The sequence below is a fragment of the Mchenga conophoros genome, linkage group LG6 (genome assembly GCF_057382185.1).
Source record: "Mchenga conophoros isolate Kocher_MC1m ecotype Shallow Benthic linkage group LG6, M_conophoros_male_GT1.1, whole genome shotgun sequence".
In the NCBI taxonomy this organism is placed as follows: Eukaryota; Metazoa; Chordata; class Actinopteri; order Cichliformes; family Cichlidae; genus Mchenga; species Mchenga conophoros.
Window position 1 is genome coordinate 22204578 of NC_140531.1, and position 15894 is coordinate 22220471.

The window sequence follows — 15894 nt, forward strand, 5'->3', positions numbered from 1 at the left end:
TTTACTTAATATCGTAAAGCTTATCTACTGTGTGTCTCATCCAAAATTCTACAACATATGCAGTGGCTAACTAACCTAGTTTGCTACATTGATTAGTAGCATTTCAATCATTAATGTCACACACTGAAAATGTACATTATTAGCAAGTGTAATGAGAAGAGTGGGGCCACATTTGGAGATGGAAAAGTAGGAAAAAAGGCAGGCTGCAGTCTGATTACAAAGTTGTGATGATTTGCTACAAACAGGGTCTGCTTTAGCCATGTTTCACTGGGGCATGATCAAGACTCATTAGTCATTGGAGTTAGTGGAGTAACCACTATAAACAAACTTATAGGGTTCTAAAACAAGATAAAATGCAGCAGAAGTAAGGATTCAAATAGAACGGACTGGCAGTTTTATTGGGCTCTTCTAGCTTTAACTGTGCAAAGCACTCAACAAGTGACATTTTACGGCATTTTACCTTTAATCCACACATATGGCCAATTTAAATTCTCCAGTTAACCTAGCATACATGTGTTTTGACTATGGGGGGGAAAAAAAGAAGAAAAGGTTCATTTTCCAATCAGTCCGGAGGTTGTGCTCTCAGGAACCTTTTTAGGTTGCTAAAAGGCTCCTTCGAACTACTGTTGCCGTGTTTCCAACACATACGGACTATTTTCTTGTCTGTCTCCGACTCTCTTTTCTGCTCTCTGTCTCTCGACTATATCCATCTCTTTCTGTTCTGTACCTGCAGGTCTGTGTGCACGCACACAAAGCAGCAACAGTGGACAGAATGAAGACTAGTCTTCAGTTGCAAAAACCCAGCAATGCGGCACCTTCCTGCAGCGTTGTGCAAATGTGTAGACACGTAATTTTAGTGCTATAGAATGTCGTCAATATTAAACAATCAGACACTTATATTTTATTTCTCCCATTCACTGCTTTGTTTTCATTAACGCTACTGGTTCTCTTCTTTCCCTTTTTACTTCTCCTGCTCACATTCTCTGTCTGTTTCACTGCCTTTAGCTTTCTCTGACATGAAATCTCTCTGGACTTCATCACTGGTGTAATAAAGAAAGAAAAAACATGCAACGCCTCTTCGATGTATTTCTGACCTATATTTTTATATTTTCTTTTTTTCCCCCCATTCTTTTTTCTTTTTTGTGCCTGCACTCAGTTGCAGGAGTTTTAAATATGTCACTTTTATCTGTCTTCAAGTAAAACCAATCAGCCTCTAGCCCTACCAAAGACTTTCTCAGGGTAGGTTCCTTTTGCCCTGAAAATAGCCCTGAAGGTCCTAAAGTGGAAGTTTTTCACACATAGATTTTTGGGCCACCCAAAAAGCATCTTATAGTTCTTAAAATAGAAAACAGGATATTGATGTCTAGATTTTTTTATCTTTCTATTTATGTACTTGGACATTTTCTACATTGTACTCAAATGTAATCAAAGCAGGGACATTCATACAACATGGATTTAGGATTATGTTGATGTGTAAAAACACAACTTGATGTACAATCATTCACTGACTGATTAAGTAAAGCTGCTTATTATTTCTTGCATGTATGCATGTAGACATGACCAAGACAACCTACTGAAGTTCAAACCCAGCATCAGAAAGGAGAAGAAAGGTCATTTTATTGACCTTAAACATGACATGGTTGATGGGGCCAGATGAGCTTCTCTAAGAATCTCAGAAACTGCTGAACTACAGAGGTTTATTCACACAGTTATCTCTTGGTTTTATAGAGAATGTTCTGAAAAGGTGAGCGGCAGTTCTCTGGACCAAAATGCTTTATTGATGCCAGAGGTCATAGGAGAATGGCCTAAATGCTTTGAGCTGACCAGATATGCAAAAGAGCATTTCTAAACTTCAATGGCCTACAGTAGCAGAAAACCACACTAGGTGCCACTTCTGTCAGCTACAAAAGCTACAATTCACATAGGCCCACCAAAAATAAACAAACAACAAAAACGGCCTTATCCAATGAGTCTTAAGTTTTGCTGTGACATTCATATTGTAGGTTCAGACTTTGGCATAAATATCATGAATCCATTCTGTCTTATATGAACAATTTAGGCTGCTGGTGGTGGCATGATGGTGTCAGGTAGGGCTGGGCTATATCATACCGTTCACAGTAATACCGGTGTAATTTTGGGCAACGATAGGAAAATGAAATATCGCGATAGAATATGGGTAAAACGCGCATGCGCAGTGCCTATGTTTACATACGCACCTGGCGGAGACGCAGAATGAGAAGAGCGAAAGCGGATCGTTAAATGAAACGGATGAACCAGAATTGGTTTGTAAAAATGCTGCAACTTCAGTGGTGTGGAACTGGTTTAGCTTTCGTCCGTCAGATACACAACAAAGCACTACTTTTGGTAGAGCATGCTAGCGGGCCGTCGTTATTACCGTGTTGTTTGGAAAATACGGCACACTTAAAATCAATCCTTTGATTTTTCTGAAAATGTGCCTTATGTATGAATTCTGGTTGTGTTTACTGACCTCGAAACGATTTTATGTCGTACACGAAAATCTGTCAAATGTTTTAGTACGACTTTGCTAAGCTACGAACCCGCACCGCTTGATGGATTGTCGGAGCATTACGGCTATCGTAGGCAGGAGCCTCGCGGAGTGATACGTACTGCGCTTCAACATAATATTATCGTGTTGTGTGTGTATAACCTCTTTTTAAGTTTTGTGGATATTATACATGGTTATGCTGAGGACATGTCGGCCAATTTCCACTGGAAATGCCTTTTGGTTCAACTGTCAGCAAGGATTTTGCATTTGCACTGTTACATTTTTATATAACTTTAATGCACATAAAAAACAGCTGCTTGTTTAAGTGAAAATACATTGATGGGGTTTATTGCACTAATAAAGTTGTGGAGTTGTAAAGTATTTTGTCTAGTGTCAATTATATCATCAGTTATATCGTTATCGCAAGTTTTCAAATGTATATCGTGATAAATATTTTTGGTCATATTGCCCTGCTCTAGTGTCAGGGATATTATCTTATCTCAGTATGATCTAACTTAGCATCTTTTACATGCTACAGCGTACCTGAGTACTGTTGACCACATTCATTACTGATGGTTGCTTCCATTAGGATAACATGCCATGTCACAAACATCAAACCATCTCAAACTAGTTTCTTGAACATGACAATGAGTTCCCTGTACTCAAATGGCCTCCACAGTCACGGATCTCTATCCAATAGAGCATCTGAATCCAGGCTACAAAGAATTAAAGCAACTCTGAACATGGTAGTACACCCTGATACTAGCAAGTTTAACCTAATAAAGTGGCTGGTGACCATATACAATTGTATAAACGAATCCGAAAAATATGTGTTTTGCAGCCCCCCAAGAGGAATCTTCACTACCATAGCTAATGAAACTTGAATACTTGAACACTTTGCAAAAAAAAAAAAAAAAACGGATCAAAGGGATTCAAAAATAATTTGGAAATTGTTAGTCTAAACAAAGAGTTACAGCTGACAAGATTCGTGCCAGCTGTTTCTCCTTAACATGAAAACCCTAAACAATTAAAAAACAGCTGCACCAATCAACAATCTAATAGCAAAAATGGAAATGATTTCAACAACCCAAAGCAGACAGAGAGGAGGGGGACGGAGTGAAAAAAAACTAAATTTGTGAGGCAAAATATGCGAGGCAGTTGTGCTATAGGGAATCCTGGAATCAGCCATCAGTCAAAAAATGGCCCAGAGAGATGACTTGACAGATGCATCCATTACAGACAAGATGACAGGAGGTTCAACACATGGCTCATTTCCAATGGCTTTTTTGGTCTGGCTATCAAGTGAATGTTAATAAAGAGAGAGAAAATAACCAACTCAGAATTATACTATAGTTTAAAGGGTTGATGAGTGTTGTTATTTATATTTTTTACATACACGCTTCTTCATGCCTGCCTTATATAAAGTCCACTCACCCTCCTATTTCAAGCAAAACATGTCTTTTCAATTGTTTTGCTTGCTTCGTTGATTACAGGTACGGAGAAAACAATGTCTCCATCAACTCGCTCAGTGTGAAACACACAGAAAGGAAAAGGGGGGAGTTTACCTATAACTATTGGATGGCAACTGATGTGCTTGAACTAAGTTCTTTGTGGAAATGTGTTTTACATCTGTGGAGTAGGTGCACATTTCACACATATTCTGAAGTGAATAAAGCACTCCACACTCTTCTCTGTTCAAGAGGCCAAATGACTACTTTCTCCCAGGGTCCTCAGTTTGCTTCCTGTGCACCTACCCCAACCTTAGTTTTTTAAAGATAGTCAAACGATCACAGATGAAATAAGATTGATATTTCTGTAATAAGAAACCGTTTACTTGTGCACTGAGGCAAACAGGCCTTTAATTTAAATGCAATAACTTACTTTTAGTGCATTCGTGCTGAACACAAATGCAGGCTGACTTGGTAAACTCAAAACTAGGGGCATTATAAAAGACCCAATGATTTAAGAGCTTTTGGGTTTGCTGCAAATCTTTATACATTTATTATAATCTAACATTTTCCCCCTATTTCACAAAATATTTCCCCATATATGTCTGAAAGTGGCCAAGCCTTAAAGTGACATGCTGTTTACCTCCAGCTCTGAACAGTAGTGGCACAGAACAAATAATTACAGTGTTTTTGTCATGAAAAAGTCAAGTGAGTGCTTTAAAACGTGCATTTAATATTATAAAGAAATGATGGCTTGTTTATGAATAAGCTGAACTTTAGAAATGACCACTCTCCTAAACAAATGCCAGTTTGGATTGCTAATTTTCAAGCTTGAGTTGATGGGCTAATTATTGTGCTTCAGAATACTCGAATCACTCATTAGCCCGGCCTTGACATTTTATTTTTCTAATCTGTTAAGAAGCCTCAAGGTCAAAGCTCAGTTAGTTTTATGTTACATTTTAATTGCATTTAAATGTTCTAATGGAGTTCCATTTACTTTCTCTTTTGCATGAGCATCATAAGTGAGTAGTAAAGCAATTTGTTTCACACTTATGGAAAAAAATACAAACAAGACATAGCAGCAGTGGCTTCTTAATTATACCAAGTGTACTTTGATTAAAACAGTGAATAAGAACAATAAGGCTGGTTCTACGAGAACATAAGGATTTACTCTGTATTGGAGCAAAGTGAAAACCACAGCACAAATAAGATTACTTGATGTGCCGAGCAAAACCTTACAAGGACCTTTCTTAACATATTATATATTAGTTTACCGTGGATGCAATTAATTTGTTAACCAGCAAATTGTGTCTTAAATTACAGTAAGCATTACTCTCAATAAACAGTGTTCATTGCAATATTGCAGCTGTGCGTCATCTGCTCTTTGTTAGGTAAGGTAGTGACTTTTTATGAGGAAGCAGTTTTATGTAAAGTTGCCTTCTAAACAACAACTTGTGATCTGATTTTGTCAAGAAATAAAAGTGTGTGCACAGGTGGTTTTCTTAGTCAGACTGCCTACATGTTTGCCTTTTTTAAGGGGTGTTGGTGACTGCAAATTTTCCCATATGGAAAAGAAATAGAAAAAACTTATAAAAGACTTGCATAAGATGTAGCTTACTTCATATAATGAATCATATCAGGCTTATATTATTTACTTATGAAAGTGGCCACTTTCTCATTACTTTCATATATTGTTTTAGTAAGTATCCAGAACATACAAATTTCATTTATATAAATTTTCAAGGGATCTTATATCTGTTTTCACACAAGACAGATACAAACTTTATAAGATTTATATATATCTCTTCCATATGGGTTAATACAGTACTCTACTCTGCTGAGGGCCACAGACGAGCCTCAAAAGTGCCTACAGCATAGGCTTGTGGTGAAAAAGGAGTACATTAGCTCCTCAAACTACTTATACAATTATATAATTCTATTAATTTATGTAAATTAAAGAGCATACCATATTTATTGCAGTCGATTAATTTGAGCTGTTGCTGTTGCTGTACAAATGTGTATTTCTGCAGAATTTGAAGAAATTCTTTTAACTTGTCAAGCAATATTGTGTTTAAGAGAATAGGATGAAGGTCACACTGACCCTGACCACCAAAGTTTTTTCGGTTCGTCGCTAAGTACAAGTGTTTGTGACATGACTGAAAAATATTCCCTGAAGAGATGCTGCAATCTTCTACCAACTACGGGCATCATTCATACTGAGGCGTTACAATAACAATAACTTGACTGCACACTTCACTGAAGGTCTCTCATAAGAAGATACAAAAAACTGAAACTCTGTGAATAAAGACCAACTGTGTAATCATTGGGAATGGAATAACAGGGAACCAGGCTGCAATTTTGAGTCATAAAGGACAGCTCTATGTTTGTTGGTGCATTTCTCAGTTTCCCTTTTTGAATGAAAAGCAAAAAATATATATAAAATGTTGGCAATTGAACATTTTGTTAACATTTGTTTAATGCTGTGAGGTTAAGCCGCACTGCATTTCCTCTACCAGACTAGAAAGCATCGCAAGAGTTTATTCTTTCCAAGAAAACAAAATCAGGGCGGAAAAGATATCAGCTGAATTGTCCACGGATAAGAAACAGCTTATGATTGCTATCTATGTGTACACAACAGCATGAAAGAGAAAACAATGTCGCATGTCTCTGGTGGTGTTGTTGCACAGCATGTTTGGTCTTACCTGCTCCACTTTTAGAAATGCTGTCTGTCATCTGTGCTTGTCTGCTCTGCTATTTGATCCCTCCTTTACACAATGGAGATGTCGCAAACTTGGATGCTCAAATGCAAAACCGTGCTCCTCCCCTCAGGAAGGTCTTGTGTCTCTACACGGTGCCACTGACTTGCTAAACTCAACATGTGTTTTGTTGACATAATTACAGTATCACAGCACTATGTAATGCCTGCAAGTGTGCTGCAAGTTTGCCCTCCCATCTTAACTCAAAGCTCAAACACACCGCCCATTCTGTCAAGCCAACCCCTGAGTCAATAGAACATCCTGTCAGAGTGAATACCGCCTGCCAGCCTGTCAGGCAGCCCCACCAAAAGCCCAATGGGAGGGAGAGTTATAGCCTCCCATCTGGAATGATCCTCTGGGTCTTCAGAGGTCAGGAAAGACAAAGCCATAGCTCGTTTGTGCAGGAAGCTGCTACAGTCGATTTCCAAGAAGTGCCAGATGTGACGGTGGAAAAACGGAATATTGAACACAACTGATGTTCTGATTTTTTTTTTTTTTTTTTTTTTTTTTGGGGGGGGGCAAGAAGATGGTTCAACTGCACTCAAGTCTGCACTTCAGTATAATTGATTAGGACTGAAAGAGTAGCTCTAAAGCACACTGCAGTCACAGTATTACATCAACAGACACCTGTGCGCACTCATTAAGTGTTGTCGTGTCTTGGCTGTTTTTTTCCTCTGCGTAAGATCCAGCAGTGGAAAGCCAGATTAATCTTGTCTGTAGTGAAGATGAGAAAGGAACCAGCATTGCTTCTGAGTTCTGACACTTTGTATCACAGCAGGAATCGTGTACTTATTCACCACCAGAAGGTAGCTTCAGAAATCTTTTTTGGTTTTTTAATCCAGATTCATGATACAATATTAGAATTGAATGCTATATATGTGGCCTGATATTAATTTTATTCATTACAATTCTTGTCAGTTGTTAGTTCATGATGTGCAGCCAACCCAAATAAGAGGAAATCTCAAAGCAGTTTGAAAACAAAACCACTGGCAGAAAAGTGAATGATGCTGGCAGAGCTGGAGTGCCCCAGACTAAAGGTATCATTAGCTATCAAAGATTGCGGCACATAGGGTCAGCAGATGGCAGGTATTGCTTGGTCTGAGTCTTAAAGGTGGTTCTGTCTGCTCTAAAGCTACATGAACACTTTTCTGTTGTTTCCCTATTAGAAGTGACCTGTCTAGGGTCAGATAAAGCACCATCTCAAATGAATCCCCACGACCACTGATGCTGCTTATCACGATTAGGTGGCAGAGGGGCTCGGTCAATAACAATTATTGGTCCTGTTTGTTACAGATGCAATGATATGATATACTATTATATGCATATTGCCGGTCCATCCAGTGTTTACAACCCTGCATCTGCAAAGAGATATATGCTACAGCTGGCCTATATTAGCTGCATTGCTAATTGCCAAAATCTTTTTTTTTCTTTGTTTGTGTAAAGGTTAATCCATCAGTAAGTTATTTATTTACAATTGTATTTTTAATGCTGAAATATAATTATTGTTGTTATCTATTAATTTTCAGATTTACAGTTCTATAACAAAAAAAAGAAAAGCAGAAAAAATAGTAAATCACAGCATTATTTTTTGACCAAGATGCCAAATTATTGAGTTATTTACTTGCATTCCTGAACACAAACATTGGTTTCAGTGGTTGAATGTTATTAATTTCTGACTTCTCAGAGAAGCTTAAATTTGGGTATTAAAATGTGAATTTGGGTTTTTTTTGCCTGACAAATTAAAACAATTTGAAGTTTAAATACATTTTTGTCAGTTTTTGTGACAAGTGGTCTCATAAAGTTAAGTGCTGTATATATACATACATAACTGTTTGGCATTTGTCTTCATTTCTACACAAAGCCAACGAAAAACCATCAAAGGAATATTGTTCCTATGTGCCATACTTATAAGCTTAATTAGCTCAATTCCATATTTAGTATATGCCTGCTATAAACAATCATGAAAGTATGAAGTCAACTTCAATAAATAAATTCTCTAATAAATACACTATGTGATGCTCTTTGAGAAACATTTGCCAAATATGTAACTTAGAAAAATACATAACTGTGACCTGATCTTTTGAAATAGCACTGAGATGGACTGGAATATTGCTGGTATTTCTCTTTTTATAGTGGCAGTAAAAAAAAAATAGTGAAGGTTATTGTTAGAGGTGTATTAATTAAAAAAAACAGTTTTCATCAGCAGTAGATCTGAGACGTTGCGGGCAAGGACTCACCTGTCTTCGCAGGTCCCTGGTCTTTTTGGTCATTTTGTCAATGGCTGAGTTCAGGGGGTCACCTTTCTCTTTTCTGCCAGTCTGTAAAAACAAAAACAAAAAAGTAGAAACAGGTTAGTGGAGTTCCAGCGCACAATATAATACATCTTACAGTTCTTGTGAGTTTTTCAGTTCTTTCTCACTTTTTTGGTATATTCAGTGCAGATTGTAAATACTGAAAACACGCTTCCCCACAAAATCATTTGCCAACATTACAAGAGGTCATTAATCTGAGCAGAGTCAGTGAAAACAGATCAGAAAATGTGTGTAATGTCACCAGCAACTAGCCTATCTGGCATGTGTTACTTTAGTTGTTGCCAGTGCCCCTGTGCGCTGCACTTCCTGTCAGTGCCAACTCCTACTGCTGGCTTTAGGAGGGTGTAGACTTCACCGGATACACGCAGAGTCACAAGCTGCTTCATTTCACCTGACTGTGGGGAGTTTCACTGAACAAGCAGTGCAGAGCTTCTTGCTGTTTTAGACTTCCATGCTTTCCAGTAACAGCATACCAATCAACTAGTTAAAGTTGCTAAGCTACTATGACTCAATATGCCAACTGTGTTCATCGAAAAACGTGGTTAAGCAAGCCGCTCCACCTTCAGTTACATGTCACTGCTTGTTCATTTAAAGCATTAACCGTTTTTGCTTAGAAAGGCATTTTTAGGTAAATGCATACAGCGAATGTCCAGTTTTTCTCTCCGATTCTCAATGGCAGCTTGGTTTGGAAGTTATTATGATTAAAATAAATAAAGGTTATTGCTTTATTAAAAATATGCACTCAACAGGTGTCACTAAAAGAATAAGAAACAAACTTATTCCAAGTAACAATTGGGAAATGAAGAAAAACATAAATGTTCCTTAAAAGTGAAGAATTTCATGTTTTTAATACCTTTCAATCAGCTATTATGTGGAGTCAAAAGCCATCACTCTTTAAACTAAAAGAACAAATATTCATTCTTGGTAATTACTAGGCCCCTTTATTTTGACAACTGACAAATGAGAAAAAAATGTGTCTCGCGTTTGAAACCTGTCCTGTTGTTTACTGAATGGTGTGATTCATGCTGTATGCAAACAAGTTAACAGGAGAAAAACAAAACAAAGCCAAATTTGTTTGTAGAAATCCTTCACACGGCTCCTTTTATTCACATTTTTTTGTCAAGTTATTAAAAAAAAAAGAGGGGTTAGCAGGATGATCAACAGATTGTAAGACATAGTCATCTTCTGTCAAAGCAACACCAGCGTAAAATATTATTTGTATTGTTGCCAGGCAACCATCTGACAGTTCTGCCAGCATCAAGGCCCAAATTATCCTTGAAGGAAAACGTACATGTGATCACATGAAGTTCAATTCATTTATGTCTGCTTCATAAGAGGATTTTGGGGGAAAAACACTGACCACTCCAGTACAAAATGAGTCAAATAAAAAAGGGCTACTTTGATTGTACTGCTCCACGAGACTGCCTCCTTATCTCAGCGTTGCTTTTTTTGCCCTTTTGATAACGAAGTGGAGCATAATGCCACCCATCGACAAACAAACATGTAATGAATTAAAGGAAAACCTGAACCCTTGGATCTTGCAGTGAGGGGACCCAGTGGTTCTATTATGCTGTGGAGGGTATTTCCTCAGTCTGAGTCCTTTATTTTATGATGAAACAGTTTGATTTGGATGGGAGTGGTGTCTTTAAGGATGACAATGCCTCTTCCATGGGGCACTGGGGCTGGGGTAGAGAGGTGGTCACATAATGGTTTGATGTGAATTGTAGGCTTTAAAATCACCAGAGTGCAACTCAATTTTGAAACAAAGTATCAGTTAACTGGAAGCTATTTGCATCAATGTGGTGACCAGAGACCACCACAGACAGTGAATGACACTCAGACTTTAAGCATCTAGGCAACTGGTTTGTGGAATATCGACAAGCAACCAACTTCAAGGGAATGCGCAACGTGCGAATGAATGTGCAACCAATTGTGCAAGTCTCAAGTCTGTCAACTTAAAGGCCTCTTAAAGGCAACAGAAAGCTTTCCAGCACTTCAGGTGTAGGCAGCAGATTTCTAAGCCAAGATTTTAGTTTCTACCTGCTGGTTTATAGTTTAAAGACAGATAAATTTGAAAAATACTGGTGGCCACCAGTGCTCAGGTCCTTAGTCTCCTAATAGAGGAACACTTGGTATACTGAGGTCAAGGTCACTGAAATTCAAACTGAGACTGTAAGTAGATGCATCTATGGTTTGATTTTTAAAATCCTATGTTGTCTCATTCTCGTTACATATTTTAAAAAACTGCAAACCTCTGGTACAATTGGTCCTGTCCCATGTCTATAAATTCTAAATCTACATATATAGAATCTATTTTTCTAGAGAGACTTTAGTTTAAGAGGCTTATAGAATCAATGCAAACAGCACTGAAGCTGTTCGGGTGGCTAACAGTAGCTCAGACACTTACAAAGATAACTTGACTTTAGTATTCTCTTTACTGTGTCAACTCAGCGTTTATATCCAGGGAAGTAAAAAAGCTCACATCAGACACTCACCCCACGATAAACTGCTCTCAAGGTAAACACTGATTCTTACTTTCAGTGGCTATCGGGTTATAAAATTATAGTTTAGTTACAACACGGCCTCCTTTGCTGAACAACAGAGGAACCGAAAAAAAGACTGATATTATGAACCTATGCACTGGAAGCACAACGGGGCAGTACATGAGCTCTGGTAGCTATTTTAGTGTAGTTATGTTACATTTGTAGTGAGCAGGCACCATGCGCTGGAAGTTAAAAGCAACTTGTGCGACTCAAATTCTTTTCTCCAGGCCTCACAGAAGACTTGACATTCAGAAATATACCAACTTGAAGACAAACAACCATGATCATGTAGTGTTTTCTTTTTGGGATTTGTCAGACTCAAAGTTCAACATGTATTTTTGTTGTGGACACGTGCTATTGAGCAGCGGTCCCCAACCCCCGGGCCTCGGACGGGTACCGGTCCGTGAGTCGTTTTGTACCGGGCCGCGAGAGTTGAGGCTCAGGTGTGAAATGTATGCTTTTCAGGGTTTTTATCGGTTTTCAGCGTTATTTTGTTATCGTTTTTATCGTTAACTCAGTTTTCCTGGGTCTTTTCACGTGTGTTATGAATAAATTTTCTTTTTTTCGGTACTGGTATAGTTTTATTTTGTTGTATTTATCCGCGACACCTTAAAGGCCGGTCCGTGGCGCAAAAAAGGTTGGGGACCGCTGCTATGGAGAGTTCACATATCTGTGAGCCAACTGATGTGTTTATAGCCAAACAAACATAATTCCCAGCGTGATTTTCTGTCTAATCTATCACCTGCTCTTAGCCAAAGGTTTTTGCTCATATAGATGTTAAGCTTAAAAAAAAAAAGAGTAATTTATGTCCAAGCTTAGACTATAGTTAGTCTCTTTCTTATCAAACAGCAATCACACAATGCTGCATTCTGGAGTTTTGCAGTGCAATATCTGAAACTGACAAGAAGCAAACTGGCACATATAATTTTAACATCATGTTTGAGATTCACTTCTATCTGGCCCTAACCTGGCTATCTGACGTGCTTGCAGTTTTATTATATTTGCAAATATTGCTCTGAAAATGGCTTTTAACCAGTTTTCTGATTGATATAAGGGGAGGGGAGGAAATGAAGACAGCAGAGTTTCTTTCTATTACTAGACCCTTACACGTGCCCTCACGTTTTCATGTTAATGTACAGAGAAGAGGACACGACAGCATTAGTCATTGTTTTGCCTGAAGAGCCTAATGTGTCATTAAGGCTCCAGAGGGACGTGCAGGATTATAAACGCACACCATCAAAAATAAAAAGTCGTTTAACTGGAGCCTTTCTAAGGACACTTCAAAAATATTTGTATTATAATACATTAACAGACAAACTGAAGTGAAAGAGAAACATCATCATGGTGCAAATACTGTAAACGCCCTCGCTAAACAGTCATCTGATGAACAGGCACACTGATAAACCAAACCATGTTATTTACTAGAACTGGAAATCTCAGATGTTTTATTGCTCAGATCTCTGAACTGTTTAATCTTAGTAAAGAAGATTAAAACAGAACAGTGATGTCAGGTAAAGTTACGAAAATCTAAACGCGCATATTTGAGCTCTTACTGACAGCTAAGCAGCAGCAGAGTATTTTCTTAAGGCTCCTACAGCGTTTTGTGTGATCTTGAATCTTCAAGACGGATGCAGCAACGACACTTTTGACAACTACAATAAGTGAAAAAGACCATTACTGAAAATATGCGTCCCTTATCCTTTGATTACTCTTCCGCTTTAATATGTCAAAGCTTCCTCAACTTGAGATGAAAAATTTATTGCTCATGTTTTCTGAAAAACATAAAACACCCAATTAAAAAGACTACGCATGAATTCCTCATCACAAACTTTATATACAAGGCGGTCCCACGATGATGAATCATAGGTTAGCCGATGTGTCGGGCTCATACTCAGCTCAGCTCAGTCAAAACTGCGACCTTTGCTATGTGCGTGCATACGAGTGGTTAAAACCGCCTGAGTCACAATATGGGATTTATGTATCTACTGTGTTTATCTGAAAATCTATTTGACTTTCCTCCATTCTCGTCCAGGTGTGCCCTGTAGTGTAGGCAACAGTGCACATTCACGACCATTAAAAGCTTGACAACACATTTGGATGTTGATTGAATTGTCGCCAATATAGCAACATTGATTGCTTAGTTTTTGACCGCCACATAATGAAATGTGCATGTTTGGTTTTCTGGTAAACACAATTCCCCATGGTGCTTTGGCAACAATGTTCCCAACTGTCCCCCATCCATTATTCTGCACCCCCTGGTGTGCACTCATTCATTCTCTGTTGGTGAGAGGAGGACAGAAATAAGCATCTAGTGTATGTGGGGTAGTGGAGGCAGAGCAAGTGGAGTTATTCTTTCCAGCTCCAGAAGACTATGGTTATGTGTTCTGGTGGAAAGGCTGAGAGCTGCAAGCATGTTCACTCTTGCTGGCTTTTTCACAGTAAGTGTGTAATTGAGTAGTGCAGTGCACCACAAATGTTTCAGAGCACTGCCTGACCTTCAACGCTGTTACAAAGGAATAAGACATATATGGTAGCAAGAAAAAGCTTTTTTTCTAATCTCCGCTGAATTCTTATAAAATGTGGACTGATCATACCCAGTCAAGCACAGTGTTACTAAACATCATAACACACACACACCGCTGTGCTCTAATGCCTTTATTAAACACACTGGATTAGAAACTCATAGCACGTCCTTTCACCACAGTTTTCCTCTTTCACTATAAACCTCATTCACATTTCTGACATGGATTGATTGAACACCCCCTCGTCAGGCGATTAAAGAAGTAAATTGTCTCTAAACCATGCATCGTGTTCGCCTTTTTTAGGAAGTTGTAGATGTTTCTATTGGTGTCTTCTATTTGACTCTAAAGCGTGCTACTGGTGTGGGCTTTGTATGATGCCCACTCTCTGATGAGACAATTTGTCTCATTAATGTTCTTCAGTTCATGATGAGACACAATAAGACAATTTGTCTCACCACAGACAGGCTGCTTTTGCAAACTTTTGCACTTTCACACACCTGATAATGCCTCTTCTAAAATCCCTTGAAAGTTACAGCGATTGAGACATGACTCACACAAACCAATCCAATTTTCAGAGCAAAGACAGACATTGAAAGTACATGCATTGCTAAAGTTTATTTATAAGGACTCATAATTCCAATCTGATATCCTTAAATCCAAGACTCTACGTAGAAGATGTTAGCACTGAGGCTAACACCTGGTCAACACCTGGACTCTATTTGTTATGCAACTGAGACATAGAAGAAGTTTCATGTGCATTATATGTCTAATCAGGGAACCTTTGGCTATACTAATGTCTAAGATAAGGGTGAGATCACAGCTGTAATAGTCTCATATAAGCCGAATAACGCACGAAAGGATGTGACAGACTTTCCTTTTTTTTATGGTTACTTTGAAATGTTAAAAAAAAGATGCAAGGCTGAAATTTGACTGTATGTATTTATATCACATACAGAGGTCTACTGCCTGCATTTGTAAGTTAATGTTTTTGGCAGAATTGAGGGAAAATACATTTTATGTTGTTGGTCTTTGATTTCCTGAGGCCAAACTGTTGTGTATGTTTATTTTATGACATTTTTTGAGCAATAACTGAATAAATGACCAAAGCTTTTATTCTAGGAAACAAAGAAATGAGCAGACATAAAGAAAATGCAGGTGGTCAATAGTTTCCAAAGCCATTCAAAAAGACAGGGTGACTGCATTCACGTATTAAATGAACTACATAGTTTTTCTTGTTTGTTCTCTGCTCCTCCCTTCAAACAAATGCAATAAAAAAAACTAAAATGACAATGGAAAAAGAATCCCAAACTCGATGGCTGGTGAAAGAGATGAGGATTGAATATGGTAATTCATAGGCAATAACATGGCAAATCAAAGGAATGGGAAGATGAATCAGAGGGAAGAAAATAGAAGTCAGGTGGAAGGGGTGGGGGCATTAGGCATTGTGTCTCATTGTCTCCCAAGATCAATGTGTTAAATGATATCAATTCCGGCTCCTTGTCAATTCAATTAGGCAGGAGCGAGAGGTACAATTACTGTCCAATGTGGTTACACTGTCTGCAGCAGGCTTAAAGGGGGAGGCGAGCTGATAATGAGGGGGTGAGAAAATGTTTTGTGTCTGCGAGAGCCAGGGGTGGGGGATGATAATAGTGGTAACATGTTGGTCGGGTTACCAGCATATAATGGGTAGCTCGATCCTCATTAAGATAAGTTGTGCTCCCTCAGCCGTAGTGCCACAGATGGGCCAATTTGACTTGTTCTCACTAAGTGCATCTTAAAGAGGTGCAGCGGCAGCTATCAGATAGTT

The 15894-nt window shown here is 38.4% G+C and overlaps 1 protein-coding gene across 1 annotated transcript in view; it reads right to left on the reverse strand.

The window, feature by feature from the left end:
- The window catches only part of ctnna2 (catenin (cadherin-associated protein), alpha 2), a 336749-nt gene that overhangs the window by 98031 nt on the left and 222824 nt on the right, over positions 1–15894 (reverse strand). The window contains exon 8 of the mRNA XM_085276809.1: positions 8948–9028. Coding sequence (XP_085132935.1) covers positions 8948–9028 — 81 coding nt within the window. The remainder of the gene's footprint in view (positions 1–8947; positions 9029–15894) is intronic.